Source organism: Haliotis asinina, chromosome 4 (genome assembly GCF_037392515.1).
Source record: "Haliotis asinina isolate JCU_RB_2024 chromosome 4, JCU_Hal_asi_v2, whole genome shotgun sequence".
Taxonomy (NCBI): Eukaryota; Metazoa; Mollusca; class Gastropoda; order Lepetellida; family Haliotidae; genus Haliotis; species Haliotis asinina.
Window position 1 is genome coordinate 78033601 of NC_090283.1, and position 21043 is coordinate 78054643.

The 21043-nt window shown below is 41.9% G+C and overlaps 2 protein-coding genes across 2 annotated transcripts; one reads left to right on the forward strand and one right to left on the reverse strand.

Moving 5' to 3' along the window:
* Positions 1 to 1648: 1648 nt before the first annotated feature.
* LOC137281921 (kyphoscoliosis peptidase-like) lies at positions 1649 to 11394 on the forward strand. The gene is made up of 5 exons (XM_067813642.1): positions 1649 to 1928; positions 4900 to 5784; positions 6665 to 6780; positions 7197 to 7319; positions 9305 to 11394. The coding sequence occupies exons 2-5, from the start codon at positions 4909 to 4911 to the stop codon at positions 10641 to 10643; spliced, it is 2454 nt and encodes an 817-aa protein (XP_067669743.1). The 5' UTR covers positions 1649 to 1928; positions 4900 to 4908; the 3' UTR covers positions 10644 to 11394.
* A 1446-nt stretch (positions 11395 to 12840) lies between these two features.
* On the reverse strand, positions 12841 to 20537 carry LOC137281928 (monocarboxylate transporter 12-B-like). Its single transcript, XM_067813653.1, has 6 exons — positions 20304 to 20537; positions 17566 to 17744; positions 16686 to 16861; positions 15415 to 15625; positions 14788 to 14913; positions 12841 to 13908 (listed from the first exon to the last, which is right to left on the reverse strand). The coding sequence occupies exons 1-6, from the start codon at positions 20336 to 20338 to the stop codon at positions 13670 to 13672; spliced, it is 966 nt and encodes a 321-aa protein (XP_067669754.1). The 5' UTR covers positions 20339 to 20537; the 3' UTR covers positions 12841 to 13669.
* Between the last annotated feature and the right edge of the window lie 506 nt (positions 20538 to 21043).

A 21043-nucleotide genomic window follows, 5' to 3' on the forward strand; every position in this document is an offset into this window, starting at 1 on the left:
GAATTATTCTACAGTACGAGCTACCCCCTTAAGGACATTCGTGGGTTTTTAAACTATGAGAAAGCCGCGACGACTGAGCTGGTAAGATCGTAGACTTTCTGTGCTGACGATTAAGTGTCTTAGGTTTGAGAGTTTTGTATGACCAGTCCGTTGCAATGGCAATATTGTCTTTGCATAAATAAGTAATGTGTTGATTTTTTTGTAAATGCTATAAATAAATTAGAATACTATTCAGGTAATGAACCCTTTGTTTTCTTTTACATTATAGTACTAAGCGAATGATGTTTAGGGCTGTAAAGAAAAGTGAATAATGCACTCTAGAATAGACAATGGAGTGTGCTCATTCATGTGCTGTTTTAAGTAAATTCCAAAAATATCACGAGGGACTACATCAGAATTGGGTGTCACTCATGGAGTTCATGTGGGGAATCGAACCCGGGTCAGCATGAAGAGCGAACGCATTAACCACAAGGGTACAACACCGCCCCGAAGGCAAGAAACAAGTGAAACACTGGGCACATCTTGGTACGATGCATTGTATTGAGTGCTGTGAGATGAGGGGTGAGTATCATACAGCATTCATGTCCGTGAGTGTAGTTTCTCCTACTAGCCTGCACTGACGGCTTGTTTTTCCTGCTATCTTGCTTAGATTCCATGCCATAGTATGGATATCAAGCTGTACAACGACCTGTCCTGCCTCTTCCCCGTTAACGCCGAACTCTGACGGAGAAACACTTTACTTCACCTTCCATCGTCTGTTGGTCTGACGCTGCCGGGAATCAAACAGACAATAGACCTGGCGGTCTATCTGGGCCTGCTTCTTCTCGCAATCTTGACAGCGGACACCACGGGCAAGCATTTAGTGTCCACTTTGTAGGGTTCATCTGTTTTTTCTTGATCATTTCATGTATTTTGCAATTATATTGTTTTTCCTTATGATGCTAGGAAGAAAGGTTCCGAAGTTGTAACTGTATATGAAATATATTATAGTTCATATATATACTACGTAGAATATCATAAGTAATAGCATTGCTAACTCGCAAAAAGTTCGTGTAGCTTTTAGTCCCCCGTAACATATTATGACTTCGGGCATAAACTATATAAAGTTGTGTTTAAAAAGGGGTCCCAAAAATCTGACTGCACTAAGTAGTCTAAACTTGTCCAATCATTCTTGACTTCAGTCAGACTCATTTCTAATATATTCGATAACGTCTTGTAGAGAGTCTACAAGGACATGGCGTGACTTGTCGTATCATGTATTTTTTCCGGATGACCCTGAATACAGCATGAATAGCATACAGCACAGTACAGTGGGCTAACTAGCGGATATTTGAATGTATTCTAACCTTCAGAAAAATTCAGTATAATAACTGCATCACCTGTTTAACATACGTGTCATACAAGAGCAGCATTTATGAAAAGATCTTCACAAGATCGCAAAACCTGACCTCAACAGAGACAACTCCAAACCATACGCCCAGGGCGTGAGATATTTTCACTGTCTAAGAGATATGTCTGAAATGAAGAAAAAGTAAAGTAAATACCGTCTGTGTTTGCGTCCCTTTGAACGCAAAACACACCTATCAGTCACACGGTGTTATTCAAGCCAGACGTCACTACATAAGCCCGACACAAAACCTAACCACAGGTTGAGATTTTATGATTCATAGGGATCTGACGTTCCCTTTCAGATTTGTTTCACATTTGTCAATGGCGTTTGTGTTCATGAATGCCTTTTCATGTCTCGATTTGGATCATTTTGATTGATACCATGAAGTTCGTGCCGGAATGCGTTTCAGTGGGCCATATCGACACGTTGTCATGGCCAGTGGAGCGAAGCGTTCCCACGAGTGACCGTTACCTTTGTTTTATCAAATGCCGTGATACAACAGGTGTATTCGAGGATATACAATTGTTAATAGAAAAAGGTAAGATACTATTATTAGCTCACTAACAAGAAAGCAGTGCAAATGGTGTTTTAATAGCTGGCATTTCATTGTAGCTTTCATATCGTACAGGCAAATATTACAGCATATGTATTTCGTCTCACGGAGGAGTTGTTCCTCTATTGAAAGTGTGTGTTATTGATTGTTGTTCCCCATCGGGAATTACTGCTCCTTCCCCTCGCTCACTCAACCGTTCCCAACCGATAAATGACGTTACTCGTACAAAGAAATGTCGTATCGAACATATCATTCCCCTTCTGATTATATGGTGGTGCATATTCACCAACAGATCGTCATTTCCTCGCCATTTTACTCCACCACACAATTCATGGAAAGGTCCCGTTAGCATTAACACCCTTTTATCACCACTGCACTCTACTTCTATGTACCATGCTTTTCACTTACACAAGTCACTAACTCATATACTGTATACCCCAGTTCCTTCACATTGTCCATGCACACATCACACATCACCCTGTATGATATATACTATATACTCCAGTTCCTTTACATTGGACATGCACACACCACACATCACCCTGTTTGATATACTCTATTTACTCCAATTCCTTCACTTTGCACATGCACACATCACACATCACACATCACCCTGTGTGATATACACAATATATTCCAGTTCCTTCAAACTGCCCATGTACACATCACACATCACCCTGTATGATACATACTACTTCCATTCGCCCTCCTCAACACCCACATACACATGGCCCGCTGTCGTGTATGGTATATGCTAATATATACTCCAGTACCTTGACAACTCACCACAATCTGCCCTGTATGGTACATACTAATATATACTCCAGTAGCTTGACAACTCACCACAATCTGTCCTGTATGATATATGCTAATATATACTCCAGTAGTCTGACACCTCTCCACAATCTGCCCTGCATGGTATATACTAATATATACTCCAGTTCCTTCACAACTTATCACACTTTGTCTTGTATGGTATACTGGTATGCTAATATACATCCCAGCTCATCTTGCCCTGTAACGTATGAAATATATATAACTAACTATATACTGTACAGTGTTATATACACAATATGCTCCAGTCCTTCAGAGACCTTTACCCATCGGATACATACATACATGCACGCACGCATGCACGCACGCACGCACGCACACATACATACATACATACATACATACATACATACATATTGCCCTGAGTGCTGTTGTACAAAACAACCTTAGCGCTAAGACTATCTTGTGTCTAAGATAAGGTATGGGATATAGAGCACCTTAGCCCTAAGATCGCTTTGTACAACGGCACCCTGTTCCCACAACACCGGTATTATTAAACATCGCACTGTCAAATAACTAATAAAACACCTTTCTTGTACGTGTAGTTGTACATAGTGATTTGGCCTTTCAAAATACTGCTTTTGGTTAGCTTTTCATTGCTGTTGATTGTGAACTACCTACCGCGATCGGTGAACACATCCTGGATATTTTATAAGGTTGTACAAAAGCAAACTGACAAGACAAACAGGTCATGTTTAAGACAGTAGTTTTGTCAGAAAAGCGGAGACGTTCACATACATGCAGAAGCAAAGACGTGTGTGTTGTTCAGTGTAAATACTTCAAAGGATGAATGGGCACACACTTCACAATTATGTGTCGTCGGGAATAACTGTGTGTTGTATACGGATATCTTGCTTTGTCCGCTTAACTCAGCAGTGTCAATATATGTCGTCTAGCGCTCATATTTCATTACATTGCCTTATCCATACACGAACACATATTCCCTCCTTCCTTAATACATGGAAATTATATTATAATATGTTTTTTCGCATTTGTCGATACTTTCATATATATTCTCTGATTGATTCACATGTGTTAATAGGTTCGTATATACTCTGTACGTGCGTAAAAGATACCGTAGCTTCAAATGTATTCTCTCCCTTTAATTGTACATTTAAACAGCTGCATATATATTCACTCCTTGAGTGAGTGAGTGAGTTTAGTTTTACGCCGCACTTAGTTCTATTCCAGTTATATTACAGCGGTCTGTAAATAATCGGCTCTAGACCAAACAATCCAGTGTCAAACAGCATGAGCATCGATCTGCGCAATCGGGAACCGATCACATGAGTCAGCTAGCCTGGCCATGTCGTTAGTCGCCTTTTACGACAAGCACAGTCGCTTTTTATGGCAAGCATGTGTTGCTGAAGGCCCATTTTACCCCGTACCTTCACGGGTTATTCAGCCTTTGAATCACATATATCAATAGCTACATATATATTAACTCCTTGCATTACATTTTTCGTAGTTTCATATATATTGTCCCCTTGAATCGGCTATCTTGATAGCCGCAGATATATTCTCACTTTTAACCACTTGCGTTCGATAGCAGCATATCTATTCTTTCCTTGAATCACCTATGTCGTTAGATGCATATATATCTCTCCTTGAATCAGATATGTCGATAGTTTCATCTATATAATCTATCCCTGTTAACGGCTTCTTTGTGCCCTACGTGAGTTCATTCATCACGTCTCCTCGTTTAAGTAAAATGTCTTCAGTTGATGGCAATATGTATCCTGCTTTTATATTGAATTGTCCTCTGAAAGTAAGCTATTCTAGAGTTACATACTAGTTTTAAATTTAGTTATATACTTGTTTTAAATTTATATATGTGATATTCTAGTTGTTTTCTTTTCTGTTTGTTATAATGTACCTTTTTATAATGCACCTTTACGCATTCTAGAATTATTGCTTGGTTTTATTCACGATATGACTGAAATATTGCCGATGTGATCTTAAATCTGAACTCACTCACTTACTATATCAAATGTCAAAGGCAGGATAGATTGTTCATTTGACGTCTTTTATCTTTCATCACTGCATGACATGTGCTAATAACTGAACACATCGTTTTCACCCTGACTGTTGGTGTTTATCGTGTATACAATCTGCCACACAGGTACACACGATGGGGCAGTCGTCATCTAAGGCAAATAAGGGAAATAAGAAGAGGAAGGACAGGCAGATTCTGAGAGTACCATCCAACAGTGGTTCATTTGGTCGTGGCTATCGGTTTATAAGTGATGAAGGAGTACTCACTGTCCCTCCAACAAATGGAATGGTGATCAATAAGTTTTATTCCATGCCAAGAGTTAGAACACGGAGTAGAAGTCGTAGTCCAGGCCGGAGTCGAGCGTCTGACGAAAGTGCAAGAGGAATCATGGTCTTCAGCGCCTCCGAGAAGGGGACTCCTGTTAATGTGGGTGTTATCCGTAAGAACAGACCGAGTGTTATGCATACGTTTGATGGTACGTCCACAGATGTGTACGTGCGTCAATCTTCAAATCATCATTCCGAAACTCACACACAAAGCTCAGGGCCGATAATGAATCGCCATACAACCAACCAGAAAGTCGTTGCCGTGTCCACGAATCAGAAATCGTCCGTGTCCATCAGCAAGAAACAAGGCGTGCCGAACGGGACAGAGAGGAGATCGCGTGAAAGACAGAGATTTCCTCCCAGCACCTCCACGGAGCCTCAACTAGAGCGTCCAAGGTCACCAGTGAAACACAGCAACAACAAGACTGCCATGACAATCAACCAAGCACCAATCATAGTTACAAGTCAGAAACTTGTGACAACGCCTCTGAAGATTTCCAACCCGCCAGGAAAGGTTACAAGGTCGAAGGGCGTGGGTGTCAGGAGAAACAGCATACCTGAATCGCGAGCCAGCGGTCCTACGTTCCTTCCGCAGAAGCCTGCCTTGGTCCCGCCAGTTACACGGAAAAAGGATATCATCACAAATGCTGCTATGTTTGAAGAAACTGATAGGCATGCTCTACAGGTTTGTTAGATTGTTCTGCAAGCAAGAACATTTGGTCCCCTTTGTCAATAAATTCTTGGGTGGGTTTTTTCTTTTTCATTTCTTTTTTTCACTTTCAAAGTATTTTTGTTGAAATGATCTTGTATTTGGAAAGCAGATATTTTGTGTTATTTATTGACTTCAAATGTTTCTACTACTTCTGTTTAAATATATTCTTTGGGGACGCCAATATATGTATAGTATGTCTAAATCTTCAGCAGTCCATATTTACGTTATACGATGGTCGGATAATGTATCTTATCGTATTTTGAAAGCGCTCCTCGATAATCGTGTTGTCAATTGCAGAACTATGCTACCAATCAAAGGGATATACTCATTTAAAGCAGTCGTGTATCCACAAGATTGGTCCTCATCTTTCGCTCAAAGCAGTCATATGTTTCATATAATACTGTTACATCGAAGGTGAATTTCTTCCCAAACTTGGGGAACTAACTGCATACCTTGTGCGGTTGAATTTTTCGAGGATCATGCACTGATATGCAAGACATCGTGCAAGTGAACAGCCGCGTTTTGATGCAAAGTTTTGTTAAGAATTTTCCGATTTTCACCGTGTTCCTTTTTCATTATTAAACGGAATAATCTTCTTTTTAATGCTACAATCTTGTTTTACTATGAATGAGCTCATGTGTAAACAGTACCTATAAACAGTATGGAATATTTTGCAAAATTAAGAACAGTTACCTGAAGTAAGCAGCTACCTTTACACTTGTGAGTATAAACGTTTGATGGGTAGTATGTGTAGACTAGCTTAATCACAACTAGTGGGGCCGAGTGCGGCAACTCAATGCGATTGTCCATGACGTGAAAGATCTGATTTTGAAGTCTGTCTGTAATGTTTCAGTGCCCGGAGGCATCATGTTCCAGTCTCCGATCTCTCGCAACCTATCTCACCTGCAAGGCCCCGGATGATCTGCACCGTGTTAGAGCCATCTACCGGTGGATAACGCACAACATCGGGTGAGTACAACCTATACAGTCTCACACACACCATGCAAACTGACTGGGTTTTTTGTCAGAAGTCACGAGTTCGAACCCAACATCCAACTGCACATGTTTAGTTTCGTTATGTCTACACGTACTTGTCAAGAAAGTATTAAGCGTCTAACATATTGTGACGTGAACATAGTGATATTCTATGGAAGCTGGATGCTTTTATAGGTGGCGTAAACCTAACTAACTGTAGGTCTGTTGGCTCCAAATCCGTGCAAATGTATGTCGCAAGACGTTAAACATATCAAACCTGCATCCCATCTGGTTTCCCTTCCACAATATCATGACAAGTCGTGACGGAGGTGGAGCGCTGTTTAAAGCAGTATTGAAAACATCCCATTTTATCGGTAAATGTGATGAATATTTCACAATATACTTTTCAGATACGATATCAACTCAATTCTCTCAGGCACCTACAAGAATATGCCTTGTGACACCCAAACTATTCTGCTGACAAGAAAGGCGGTGTGTCATGGATTTGCAAACATTTTTACAGGCCTTTGCAGGTAAACGTGAGATTTACATTTAAAAACCTGAATAAATGTACAGTTTCAAGTTTGAGATATGATTAGTGTCGTCAATAGGTCTAGATGTGGTCACCTAGAGCCCGTTCCACTAAACGATCGTAGCGCTAAGATGATCGTACCTTCCATGCATTGACTTACGACAATCGTAGCGATATGATTGCCTGAAGTAGGAGACCCTGGTGTATTCATTGTGACTCGATAGTGACTTATAAACACATGCACAATCGGAATTGTGCAATGGTTTCACAATCTTTGTTTTAACAGAGGATTACTCTTGATTACGGAAAAAGTTTTGTCGCGTCTATTTATATACACACACGAGCATTAATTAAGTATCACCAAAAATAAGTGTCGATTGTAACAAAAAGGGATCAAAACAGAGAAGTCAACCAGCTATGTCTAATTACACATGCAGTTGGCATGAAATTCTCGTGCTGACTCAAATGCATGCTTTTCATGCAGAAGTCCTGTCATGGTACAAGCGACTGAGCAGTATAAAATGGTGAAATGACATTGACTCATTGCACTCTTATCGACGCATTAATAAGTGAACAGTGCTGAAATTGAACTTGTTTGGACACGCTGAGGCGTAGGCTTTCTGAAAATACCTGGCAGATTATTAGTATGCATGAAGCTGGTTTGTCCTGTCGCAGCATTGGGTCCAGATTGAATATCAATCGCACACACTGTCACTAGTCGCCTTGTAAGGAAACATGCGGCCACTGATTACGTCAAGGATCGTCCACGATCAGGAAGGCCGAGAAAGACCACTCCCTGTGCCCTAGGTCGCCTAGTGAGACATGACCGATACCAAAGATCTCAGAGAACAATGGAGAGTGGGTGTTCGTCTCTGAACCAGCACTATCTGAAGCATGCTCAGGTTCGCTGGACTCCGTGCACGTCGTCCAATCAGACGTCCCTTACTCACTGATAGACTCAAGGCTCAACGTTTGGCGTGGTGTAATCAACGGCAAAACCACAATCTGAGGACATGGCGCAGGCTCCATTGGTCCGATGAAAGCGTTACTAATGGCCTTTGACGAGTTGGGATAAAGAGTGATGAGGCTTATGAACAGCGGATGATCCATGCAGTTCAAAACCTTTGGCTGTGGCTCTGTGATGGTATGGGGGTCTATCTCCTATGACTGTAAGCTGAATCGTCTCACCATTCAAGTGACACCCAATGGTCAGATATACCAACAGGAAGCACTGGAAGCTGCTGTTGTCCTGCATTTTGATAACCACATCCTCGTCAGTCGGTCAGTATTTTAGGGTTATCCGTGCGAGTGGAGGATACACCAAATACTGATGTGACTATTAGTGTTGGCTTAGGATTGAACAGTGAACGTTTTTTAACTTTGTGTAGGTTTGACGACAGACATTGTCCGTGTGACCATAGTTTTGGACATGATTATTGATAACGTTTTTAGTTCCCCCATATGACCGTCAATAAATTGATGGATTGCCACTTTACATGGTTCATTTAATGAAATGATAACCATGTGTTTGGTTTCATGAATGACCAGTGTGTTGTGTTAAACACAATATTAAAGTATGAAAGTGGTTGGTGCTTAATTAATGCTCATGGGTATACATTGTATTCATGTACGCATACATGTAATACGTACTGGCCAAGGTTAGATAATTCAAATTAAAACCTAAATAATAGTGGAAAAGTGTGAAAACATACCATTAGTGGCCCACATGCCATTACAGAACATCCAAACGATCACTGGCTTTAGAAAAATGTATATCTAGATATATATGGATTTGAAATGATCCAAACATAATGCTACTCAAAAGAGGTTTAGGACCATTTGATACTTTCATAAGATTATGGTTGATATGCAAAGAGTATATGCAAAGCTTTGCCCTTTTTTCAATTGTTTTTTCAAAAACATGATTAGGTTATTAGACATAATGTTATTTGATCTAGTGTTGAGAGCTTATGCTATTTGTTTCAGAGAGGTTGACATCGTTGCGAGAGCCGTGCCTGGTTTCTCAAAAGACTTCTTCTATGACCCAGACAGACCACTCCTGACATTTGACGATGTAAACCACACCTGGAACATTGTCTTCGTTCACGGAGAATGGCGTCAGATCGACTGTACTTATGGATCTGGCTACATAGATGATGACAATCGGTTCTGTCCTATGTTCAACGACTTCTACTTCCTGATGGATCCCCAGAAGTTCGTGTGGAGCCACTACCCGTACATTCGAGGAGGACTGGAAGCAAGTTACCAGTACCAGCTGCTGAATCCCCCGCTGAACATTCATCTCTTCAACAAGAAAGTGTCACCAACTCTCGCAGCGCTTCAGTGGGGCTTGGAGCTTCTGACCCACAAAGACTGTGTTATCCATGTCGACAAGAGTGTTAAGATCGAGTTCAGGGTCAACAGAGCGATGCTGGTGAACGTCCTTTGCAAATTCAAAAATACTGACACAGGAGAAGCATGCGATAGGTATGTTGTTCCACGAAGAAAAAAGGATGGTTCGTTCAGCATAACGGTCTATCCTCCTGCCAGGGCTACCTATAAGCTACAAGTATTCGGAGAATCGTCTGGAGGAGAATATCGTTCTTGCCCACTGATCTCATATTCAATAAAGTGTATGTCGTTCATAGCGGGCATGAAACCATTTCCCGAAAACAATGGGCTGTGGGGTGTCAAGGCTGTCGCAGAAAACTACGGTTTTGTCAATGACGTTTATAAGGACGACTTCTTTGTGACAGATAACGGGATTTTAGAATTTTCTTTAGGGATGGCTAACAATGCAACGACCTTGCTGAAGATGGAACATGCCGTACAGGACAACCCCGATCTGAACAACTTCGTTACATCGGAGTATTCTTATAGTGGTATGAGGGTGAGAGCTCGGTTTCCCTGGGTGGGGTACTATAAGATATCCTTGTTTGCAAAACCACCTGGCACTGATGGAAACACTGTTGATCTAATTGCAGTTTACCTTGTCCAGTGCAAAACTGCTCTAAAAGACTGCCAACCCTTCCCAACGTCCTTCCCCTTTACCCAGGCTTGTATGGCAACGCTGGTCGAACCCCAAAACGGTGTCATTCCGGCAGGGCAAACTGTCAACTTCCTTGTTGATTCTGTGAAAATGGCGAGAATTTTAGTGGACGGTCGAGGATCTTCACCGGTGTCCCCTGGTGTGTTCCAAGGTCAAATTCAACCCAAACCAGCAGGTGTTTTCGTCAGTTTGTATGGTAACATGGACGGTAGCATGGACTATGACGAACTGTTTCGATTCAGTGTTATTGAAACAAGAGAGGGTATTGCTGTGTGATGTTTCTCACCCTAGTTTCCTCCTGTTGTGGGTGATAAGGATACGACTGAGTGATACACGTGTTTTCACTAGTACTGTAAGGTCCAAGATGATACCGGTGACTTAATTTCTTTCTGTCATTCTACCCTTACTGGGAATACCACGACATATGAACTAAGGGTGAATCAGTCAGAGAGCGAGTGACCTGTCAGATGACTGTATAAGAGAGTGAGTGAGGTTGTAGTAGGAAAGTCCGAACCTACTGGACACATTTACAATTGTGGTTAAACCTACGGCTATGGTACTGTGACGCCACTAACGTCCACAGCAAACAGTGTCAGTGGCCAGGACGCAAGAATGATGCTGTATCTTCAGCTCCCAATTCTGTCTGTAGATTAAGCAATCTGTCTTTTTTGGCCTTTGGAACACGATACTTCTCAGATAATGGTGACATCATATCTCTTCAGTAGCACATTCAAAAGAGTTTCCCGGAATGGAGCCTGATCATTAGATATCTTTGGTGTAGTCATGAAGTGCAAGGAAAGGTCGACATGAAGGACACGCTTCCAGGAGGATCCACCATTGGTGAGAAGGTGTATAACAATATGATCTTTTCATAAGACAAAATAACAGCTAATCGCTGGACCTGGATGAGCTTTCAGCAGTGCGACCCCCGCTGTAGTTTAGATACTTTAGTATCCGGATGGTGCTGTAATCAATGATATTCTAAAACACCGATCTAGACCATAAAATAAACGTATATATGAATCCACTTGCTTCTTTATATGTTGTACCAAGTCATACGACATACGCATTTTTTTTTCTTTACGCCGATAGCGCTAACAGGATCCTGTCACACATGTAGTATTTTAGACGAGAAGTTATTTTTGATATGATTGCTGTTTTACGATATATTACCTTATGACTACAGCCAACAAGAATTTGAGTTTGTGAGTGTGTTTGGTTGTATGCTTTTAACAACATCCAATCAATGTCACGGCGGGGGCACCAGAAATGGGCTTCACACATTATACCCACGTGGGGAATCAAACCCTATCTTCGGTGGGACGAGCGAACACTTCAACCACTAAGCTACCCCACCTTCCACACAGCAAGAGACTGAGTTTGGGTTCAGGGCTGGGACGTGTATGCGAGAAATTGAATCAGAAAAGGATCAGGACCAAACACATCAATACTTGTTTGAAATAATGAGAATAATAATTCTAACCAAAGCAGACCCGTATAGGGGCGAGACAAGAAAACACTTCATTGTGTGCTGCCGCAAGGGCAAGTTAAACGCATCCTCCTTAACTCCACTGGGCCATCGCTGATATCCAATTTTATCAACCATTCATGTGATTTTGAGAGATAATGTGACTTTTCGAACATGGAATCTGTCAGTGGAAAATGACAATATATATTATAGTCTTGAATTAAAAATCTACCTAGTGTTGGTTGCTGATACATGTAAGACATTCCAAAAGGTTGCTTGGTTGTTTGATGCGGCATTATGCAACATAGCTTCTATTTGGCGGCTGCATGTAGATAATCGAGTGTGGACCAAACGATCCAGTGATCAAATGCATTAGCACCAGTGTACTCAACTGGGATAGAATGTGTCAGCCAAGTCAGCGTGTATGACCACTGGATCCCATTAGTCGCCCTTTGCAACAAGCACGGGTTGCTGAAGACCAGTTTAAGTCGGATCTTCACGGGTACATCCCATTGAACACAAAATATCTGTCAACACACATATTTGATCTTGTAAATGGTATGATGGGCACTGGTCCGCTTATATGATACATCTAGATGGAACATATTGGAACTGATAAAACCCGTCGTGTATGATGGGACTGACCCTTGAATACATGGACGGCTTAGGGTTTCATCTTGCACCCTCGTGGACATCTGCAACCATTGGAGGCGAATCATGACTGCTGGCACACAGAGGTGTTTGTTCCAGCGGCTCTTTCATCTTCTGACGCATAAGGCAAGACAGTCGTCATGTCGTGACAGCAACATCGACGTGTGATGTTTTGCATCATATGTCATGAAATGATTTCCTCACATGATATTTCCAAATATGATGTTCATATGACTAACCCTTTTCAATTTAGAATACAACTCCACGGAGTCGATTGTGCGATTCCGACGATGTCATAATGGGAACGTCTTTGAGAGAATTTTACAAGTTGGGATATGCAGTATTGAAGAAACGTTATGGATAACTTCTTTTATTCCGTGCGTTAGACTTTCCATACAGATTCTTGTACCATTGTTACGTCAACACATGTCAGTACAATGACGTAATATTTGTCTACTGGCTAAAAAGTGAATTGCAATATATATCTGATGTATGGACATGGTTGTGTACCCTGAGTAGAAGTCGTCTGAAAGTATTAAACAATGTGACATATTATTCTTTCATGACAAAAAAGGTTGTATTGTCTTTTGAGATTTAGCCATGACTTACGGTCACTTCTTTTGAATATAATACATGGATACGATATTGAAGCACTCTACCTCGAGATTTTAGCCTCCAAACAGACGATTATGTATTGCCATACCATGCAAATTTGATCTCGGGAATTAACATAACGGGTATCCGGGTAGGACAGAGTAATAGGATATGAGGTACCCGTGTAGAACATGTGGAACAGTCCCAGCTATAACCAAACAGTTACGTTAATCCTCAATCTTTCTCAAGGAACGTTCATATGTGTCGCAGCCCGTAATTCCGATGTACGGATTGTGTATTTTATGCACTGGGTGAGTGTGTGGATATGATTTTACGACCGTTTCTACAAAATACCAGCGATATGAGGTGGCTAACACCAGAAATGGGCTCCATACATTACACCTATGTGGAGAATCAAACCGGCGTGCTGGACGAACGGTTAATCACTAGACTACTCTACCGCCAACTTCATTAAGAAAAAAATAGGAAGAAACTTATGAATTGCCATACCGACAGGGACAATTTACACTATGCTTCTTTCTTCAACAAGAGACATGTGTGTCTTGCAACTTTCCATGTCTGACGCCAATCACTCGCCATTCAGTTCCTTGACTTCGCCATCAACACGAGCGTAGCTGTACGCTGTTTGTGTACAATCCGGGGTCTTGAGTGTATCCGCTGTTTTAACGTTCTCTGCCTCTTCTTGTTTCCCTTTTTGACGTCGGTGGAGGAGAAGAACAAACATATCCATCACCCCCGAAAGGATGAAAGTGGACCCGGCCAAGTAGAACGATGCATTGTAACTCTTGGTAATGTCAAATAACCAGCCTGTGAAAGGAATTATAGGTGTCATGTTTTATAATTGTTGGTGAGTGAGTGAGTGAGTTTCACGTTGCACTCAGCAATATTCCAGCTATATGGCGGCGATCTGTAAATAATCCAGTCTGGACCAGATAGGTCGGTGATCAACAGCATGAGCATCGATCTGCGCAGTTGGGAACCGATGAAATGTGTCAACCAAGTCAGCGAGCCTGACTACCAGATCGCCTCTTACGAGAAGCATTGTCACCTTTTATGGCGTGCATGATTTGCTGAAGATCTTCACGGGTCTATAATTGTTGGTATTTCATTCATTCTGGTTGCAATTAAATTTAGACTCCATTTGCCTTCGTCAGCTTTCGTCAGCCTTCGTCAGGCTGGCCATAGACTAACAACATTGTGTGGTGAAACTCACGGCATTAGGCTAGGTTTGCGAGGAACACATATTATTTAAAAAGTAGATTATATTTTATTAGTATATATATATCATTCCCAAAAAGTAGGAGATACTGTATATTTAAGATGAAAATCATGAAGCAAGTAGGACACAGGTGATGAAGAGAAAGTGACAATTATTCCATTCATTTGGCAATAAATTGGAATATAATCTACTTTTTAAATAATATGTGTTCCTCGCAAACCTAGCCTAATGCCGTGAGTTTCACCACACAATGTTGTTAGTCTATGGCCACAATATATATATTATATATATATATATATATATATATATATATATATATATATATTGTGCACGTGAGTTTCATAAAGGTTGTAAACATCTCGGATTTGCATCTCAAGGACCTGTCTTCTCACACTGCACTAACCCGCCTGATAAATGATTTTAACCTTACCCGCTCATTCACATGTACAGTTAATTACATCAGTTACCTGCGATGGGAGACGCTACCATACTGATCCCGCCAGATAAGACGGACCCCAGCCCTAAGGCGTCACCTGTACGGTGTACACCGACGATCGTAGAGTGAATCACCGGGATGAAGCCAGCATACACACCTGCGACAATAAAACAACATAGGTGTCTTTGACGTTCCCGCTACTTTGTATGTTTCACGTCCTGAGCGACAATTATGCTATTTTCGTGTACCACTCTGTCAAATGCACAGCAAAAATAACATTTTACTTCCAGCAATACCGCCCTCAAGGATACTGGCAGGTATTCGTTTCACAGACTCTACCCGTTTTAGGAATCGAACTCAGGCTTTCAGTTGTGACGGGCCAACTCTTTAACCACTGGGCTACCAAGAACTGATTTCTTTGTACTGTTGAGAACATATGATGATACAAATCCCTGTCAGGGAAACCAGGTTAAGGATCAATGAGTGCTGGGTCTAAGGAACATGCCCACTCGTTCATTCATTTATCTATCACAGCAAAAATAACTTGGTTTCCGCAGTGTATAAACCTACGTATAAACCAGACTTTAGGCAGTTAATGTCTATTAGCCATACTGTCTGTTTGTCACAGTAAGTTATGCCGAAGGAACTGACGACCTACCAATACACACGCCTTGTACGACCGAGTAGCCGGCCAGGGCATAGAAATGGGAGAGATGTGGACTGGCGACAGTAGCGACACCACACACCATCAACGACACGCCGTGCAGGAGGATGACGTTTACGCAGGGGAGGTCACTCACCCAACCCAGGAAAATCCGGCCCACGATGTTGGATACGCCCATGGTGGAGATGAGATAGGCCGTCATATACTGTATGGAAGTGAGAGAGATGGATTTGAGGCTGTTGTAAAGTGTACTCCAGTCATATCAAGCCGTGTTAGTTCTTGCAATATTCCTGCAATATCCCTGCAACATCAGCTCTATAAATAGGCATCACACATGGTACGCATGTGGGGAATCGGACCCTGATCTGCGGCGTGACGAGTGAACGCTTCTACCACTAGGCTACCCCTGGTCTCAGACGATTGTCACACTAGTGAAGCCACGAGCAACGTTATGGTGCTAACCATTCTGGAAACATGCTCCGGGGTAAATCGATAAATAACTGTTAAAGGCAGTTCTGCTCAGCGAATTCGGCATCTAAAACCATGACGGTAGATGCATGAAACACTAATAGTGAGACATTTGTACCATTTATGGTTGAAGTAATTCAATAAAAGAGATAAATGTAGGTATACAAAGTACAGAGGCTAGGCATTAGCATGTTTTCAAAGTTGGATCATTGAATAAAGGCACTCTAAGTATGTCATGAAGAGAATGCGCACCTGTAATAATTAAAATATTAAGGAGGGATGTGTTTATTATCGCTGATAGATGTGTGTAACTGATGATTCGTGTTTGTAATAATATAGAAGTTAGAGGATTTCAATATGGAGGATGGAACTGTCTTCCTCAAAACTCCATTCTTTTATCTAGCGTTAAATTACATTCGTTAATCCTCTGTATTACATACTTCTGTCGTCTATATTGCACACCTCTCGCCTCTTTATTAGGTATATCAGTCGTATATACAACATATACGGAACAGTAAAAGAAACGCAACTCTGGTATTTTGTCAGTTTTTCAATACAAGACATAAACATGAACATTTACTGTTGGGAGATTTCTCTTTTTTCGAAACTCGCTTTCCTTTTTGCTGTACAGTATGCATCTAAAATCTTGATTACTTATAGCTTTTGTCTCTAATACTTATATCTATCATATATATTACATTATCTGTCTTCTTTAATGCATACTACATGTAGGTGCACAACAAATGAACATATGGAGGTCCATGTCAAATATTTCCATGAGACGAACAAATGGCGACCTTCTCAATTCCCAGCTGTGTCGCCATGTCGGGTAGATGGACGAATGGGACGATGTATCCCAGCTGGGCCACCGACCCCGCGATGACGAACATCGTGAAGCAGGGGTTACAGAACAAGCTGAAGAACTGACTCCAGCTCTGCCTGCTGGTCTCAGTCGGACTCTTCTTCCTGGCTGCTGAAGACGCAGAGACACACACGTGACAATGTCTAGAACAACGTAATCATAAGCCAGGTAAGTTTACTCCCTTTATACTGTGGCTGTCCAATTTCTTTATAGATACCCATTCTTTAACAGTCACTCACCTCTCCATAGAGTTTCCTGGGGTAATTCTCACAGTGACTGATATTAAACGGCATCCGTCTGGGAATACTCTTTAACATATACCTATGAATGATATATACCATTCTGCACATAGCATACTGGCTGTTGGTATATGCCCATATTGATAACCGTGACCAAAAATACATGCATATCAACCCTATCCGTCCCAGGGCCCGAAATCCATATCAGCCCTACTGCTACTGAACTTGTACGCAATGAATGGAGTTACGTCCCTTGATGTGGTACAGTGAAAGCTCTCATAACCGGTAGCCCTCCCATTCTGTATGCTGTCAATATATGTTTATGGTAGAAAAGACATGGCAGTTTCCGTTTGCTGGAATATTGCCCAAAGCGGAGTAAAATCATACTCACTCAATTTCGCCAGTCAAATCAGCCCAAGACTACGGAGACTATCTTCGGGCCTCGACTCACACGCATGTATATAAATACTAGACTAAGTATATAGACTGATCAGACCATCCCATAGCCCTCCAATAACAATGGATTTTTCATAAGCCTCAAGCCGTTGTCTTTCATTAAGTGAACACGATAATTACCTGTAATATAGTCAGGGGTTCTGAAGACGCCGGCACAGACTACGCCGTTGAGGACGAGGCCAGACAGTAGAAGCAGCGTGCCCCTCCAGCCGTACTCCCCCAGTAGGTAGGTATAAAGAGGGGGCAAAGCTAGCGTCCCAATGCCACTCCCACAGGACGCTATGGCATTGGCGAGTCCTCTGTGTTTGTCAAAGTAGAGTACCACAATCAGAGTTGAGGGCACAAATACCAAGCCAAGACCTATACCTGTATGAGACGTTGTAGACAAGCGCATTTACTACGTATACAGAGATGTGTCAGTGTGGTATAGGATGGAAGGCCGAAGTGTGTCAGGTCTCAAACGTCTACCACTGTGCTGAGAAACGAAGTATTTATTTGAATCTTGGATGTGTAAATATGACCATATGATTCTGAAGTTAACTGGAGATGGAATTGCGGTATCGGATTCTAATGACCACATAAGCAGCCCTCATGGGAAGTTCACCCTCTCAGTTTGACGCGGTTGATAAATTCACTTATCTAACTTTGACCTACTCTCCTACAAAGTCGTCGTAACTACGGCCATTCACGTAGTGAACACCACAGCCAAGCACAGACAAGGTCATTCACGTACTGAACACCACAGTCTAGCACAGTTTCACCCGTCTACTTACCCGGGGTGTTCACCCCCAAATATGTTCACTCCAGCACCGTTACGCCCGTCTACTCACCCGAGTTGTTTAACCCCAAATACGTTTACTCCAGCACAGTTACGCAACTCTATTCAATCCGAGATGTTTAACCCCAAACACGTTCACTCCAAAACAATTTCGCCCCTCAATTCACCCGGGTTGTTTAACCCGAAACACCGTCACTCCAGGACAGATTCGTCCTTCTGTTCACCTGGGTTGTTTAACCCGAAACACATTCACTCCAGTATAGATTCGCCCCTCCATTCACCAGGGTTGTTTAACCCCAAACACCTTCACTCCAGTGCAGATCCGCCCTTCTATTCACCCGAGTTGTTTAAACCCAAACACCTTCACTCCAGCACAGATTTGCCCTTCTATTCACCCCGGTTGTGTAACCTGAAGACGTTCACTCCAGCACAGTTACGCCCATCAATTCACCCAGGTTGTTTAACCCCAAACACCTTCACTCCAGCACAGTTTCGCCCCTCCATTCACCCGGGTTCTTTAACCCCAAACACCTTCACTCCAGCACAGTTTCGCCCCTCCATTCATCAGAGTTGTTTAACCCCAAACACCTTCACTCAGGTACAGATTCGACCTTCTATGCACCCGGGTTGTGTAACCCAAAGACGTTCTTTCTAGCACAGTTTCACCCGTCTACTTACCCGGGGTGTTCACCCCCAAATATGTTCACTCCAGCACCGTTACGCCCGTCTACTCACCCGAGCTGTTTAACCCCAAATACGTTCACTCCAGCACAGTTACACCCCTCCATTCACCCGAGGTGTTTAACCCTAAACACCTTCACTCCAGTACAGATTCGCCCCTGTATTCATCTGGGTTGTGTAACCCCAAACACGTTTACTCCAGCACAGATTCGCCCCTCAATTCACCCGGGTTGTTTAACCCCAAACACCTTCACTCCAGTACAGATTCGCCCTTCCATTCACCCGGGTTGTTTAACCCCAAACACCTTCACTACAGCACAGTTTCGACCGTCTTCTCACCCGGGTTGTGTAACCCCAAACAGATTCACTCTAACACAGTTTCGTACCTCTGTTCACCTCGGTTGTGTAACCCCCTACAGATTCACCCCGTTTAGAGTATGTTTCACTCCAGCAAATAGTAATTATTATTAGCTTCAAATTCATCTGTGTATTGTGTCGAAACAGCTTATTCTGTTCACATGGCTGTGTTAGATAAGGTGAAGTCCTGCAAGTATATACTAAGTTTATTGAATGATAATAACTTACAGATTAAATTTACTCACTGGATATTTCAAAGGTCTCAATTAAACATTATTTTTCAATGGGTAATACATAGATAAGGGCTGGTTTTATAAGAGCAGGTGTACTAACATGCAGAGCGAGAGACAAGAAAGACAGACAGGGAGGCAGGGGCAGTTGGGGCAGATGTCCAAACATGCAGTCTCCATGACAGAAATGCAAGTGTAATGTTTAACACATTGTTGACTTATTTAAATGTTCATTTAAGTTTTGATCGTGATGAGGTGAGGTTAGATTATATATAAGCTCAAGTCCTGTGCCCCATCTCCACACAGAGACAAAAGCTTTCAACTGATTGTTGTAAACACATAGCATAAGTAGGGTTAACAGATTTACACAATAATACGATTCTCCATGTATACTCAGTTTTCTTGAGTGAAACAAAGTGCAATCGCAGAAGAACGTGTCTACGGCACTTAGGTGATACATATTACTAGCAGTGCAGCTTGTTTACGTTTATTCTACCCGTTTTTCTCTCTTCTTGTTAATGTCAGGGAAGTCACTGATAGGTTGTGAAGTCACGTATTCTTTGACAAAGGTTTTGAACAACGTCCCGACAAGAACGATTAGTATCCTGGCCACTTTGAAAACTTGGTCACTTTGAAAAGCGCCTAGAAAGCACGTTGATTGTTTTCATCATGAAATTGGATTTTTAAGAGACGTGATTATATTTGTATGAATATTGAACAAGAAAATACATCATTAAAAAACAAACAAATTTAACTGGTTGCTGCAAGTGAAACCATGGTAAACAAAGAAATGTAGGAACATGTCTACTTACTTCTGCACTTGCTGCTGGCGGCCTGTACGATACATCAACACATGCTGCTGTGATCTACATTACACCGGTTGATAACATGACGTCACTGAGTTGAAGCAGTCGATGTTTCAGTTATTACCCCAGAGAAAAGGGCATTGGTCATTCAGCAGAAATACTACTGTACACGACCGACCTCCAGTAGTACAAGAACAGAATGAATGCACAGTGAGTTACTAGTCAGCCAAAGAGAGATCTGCTTATTTAATTCTACAACAGATAAACGTAGTTTCCGAGCAAATTGGCGATACGTGAACGCACTGTGAACCGTAGGTGAGCATGTGGCCGCATACAACTATATCGCTGACCCCTTGACCCTTGCTATCTTCAACATTGCACAAGTACAGCACGTAAGACAGCAGTTGTATATACTTCGCACAATATTATTCGCACTACAATTAGATCACTACGAAAACACAACGACATTTAGAGAGTTGTCAAATGTAACTTATATTTGGGATTACGCTTTCTTAGTGAAGTACAAATTGTAGTACTTTTGTTGGGGTAAGTCCCATAAGAGATTCGAACCCACACCCTCAGAGTCAGGCACCACACAAAGTCATACACTCAACCCGCTCAGGAGCTGAGAAAGAAAGTGCATCTCAAATCTAACATTTCTTACATACGACCACTTTCTAAATGGCAGTGTGATTTCATAGATTTCGGGCATGGAATCCGTGCCAATTTACACTTATCAGAGGGGT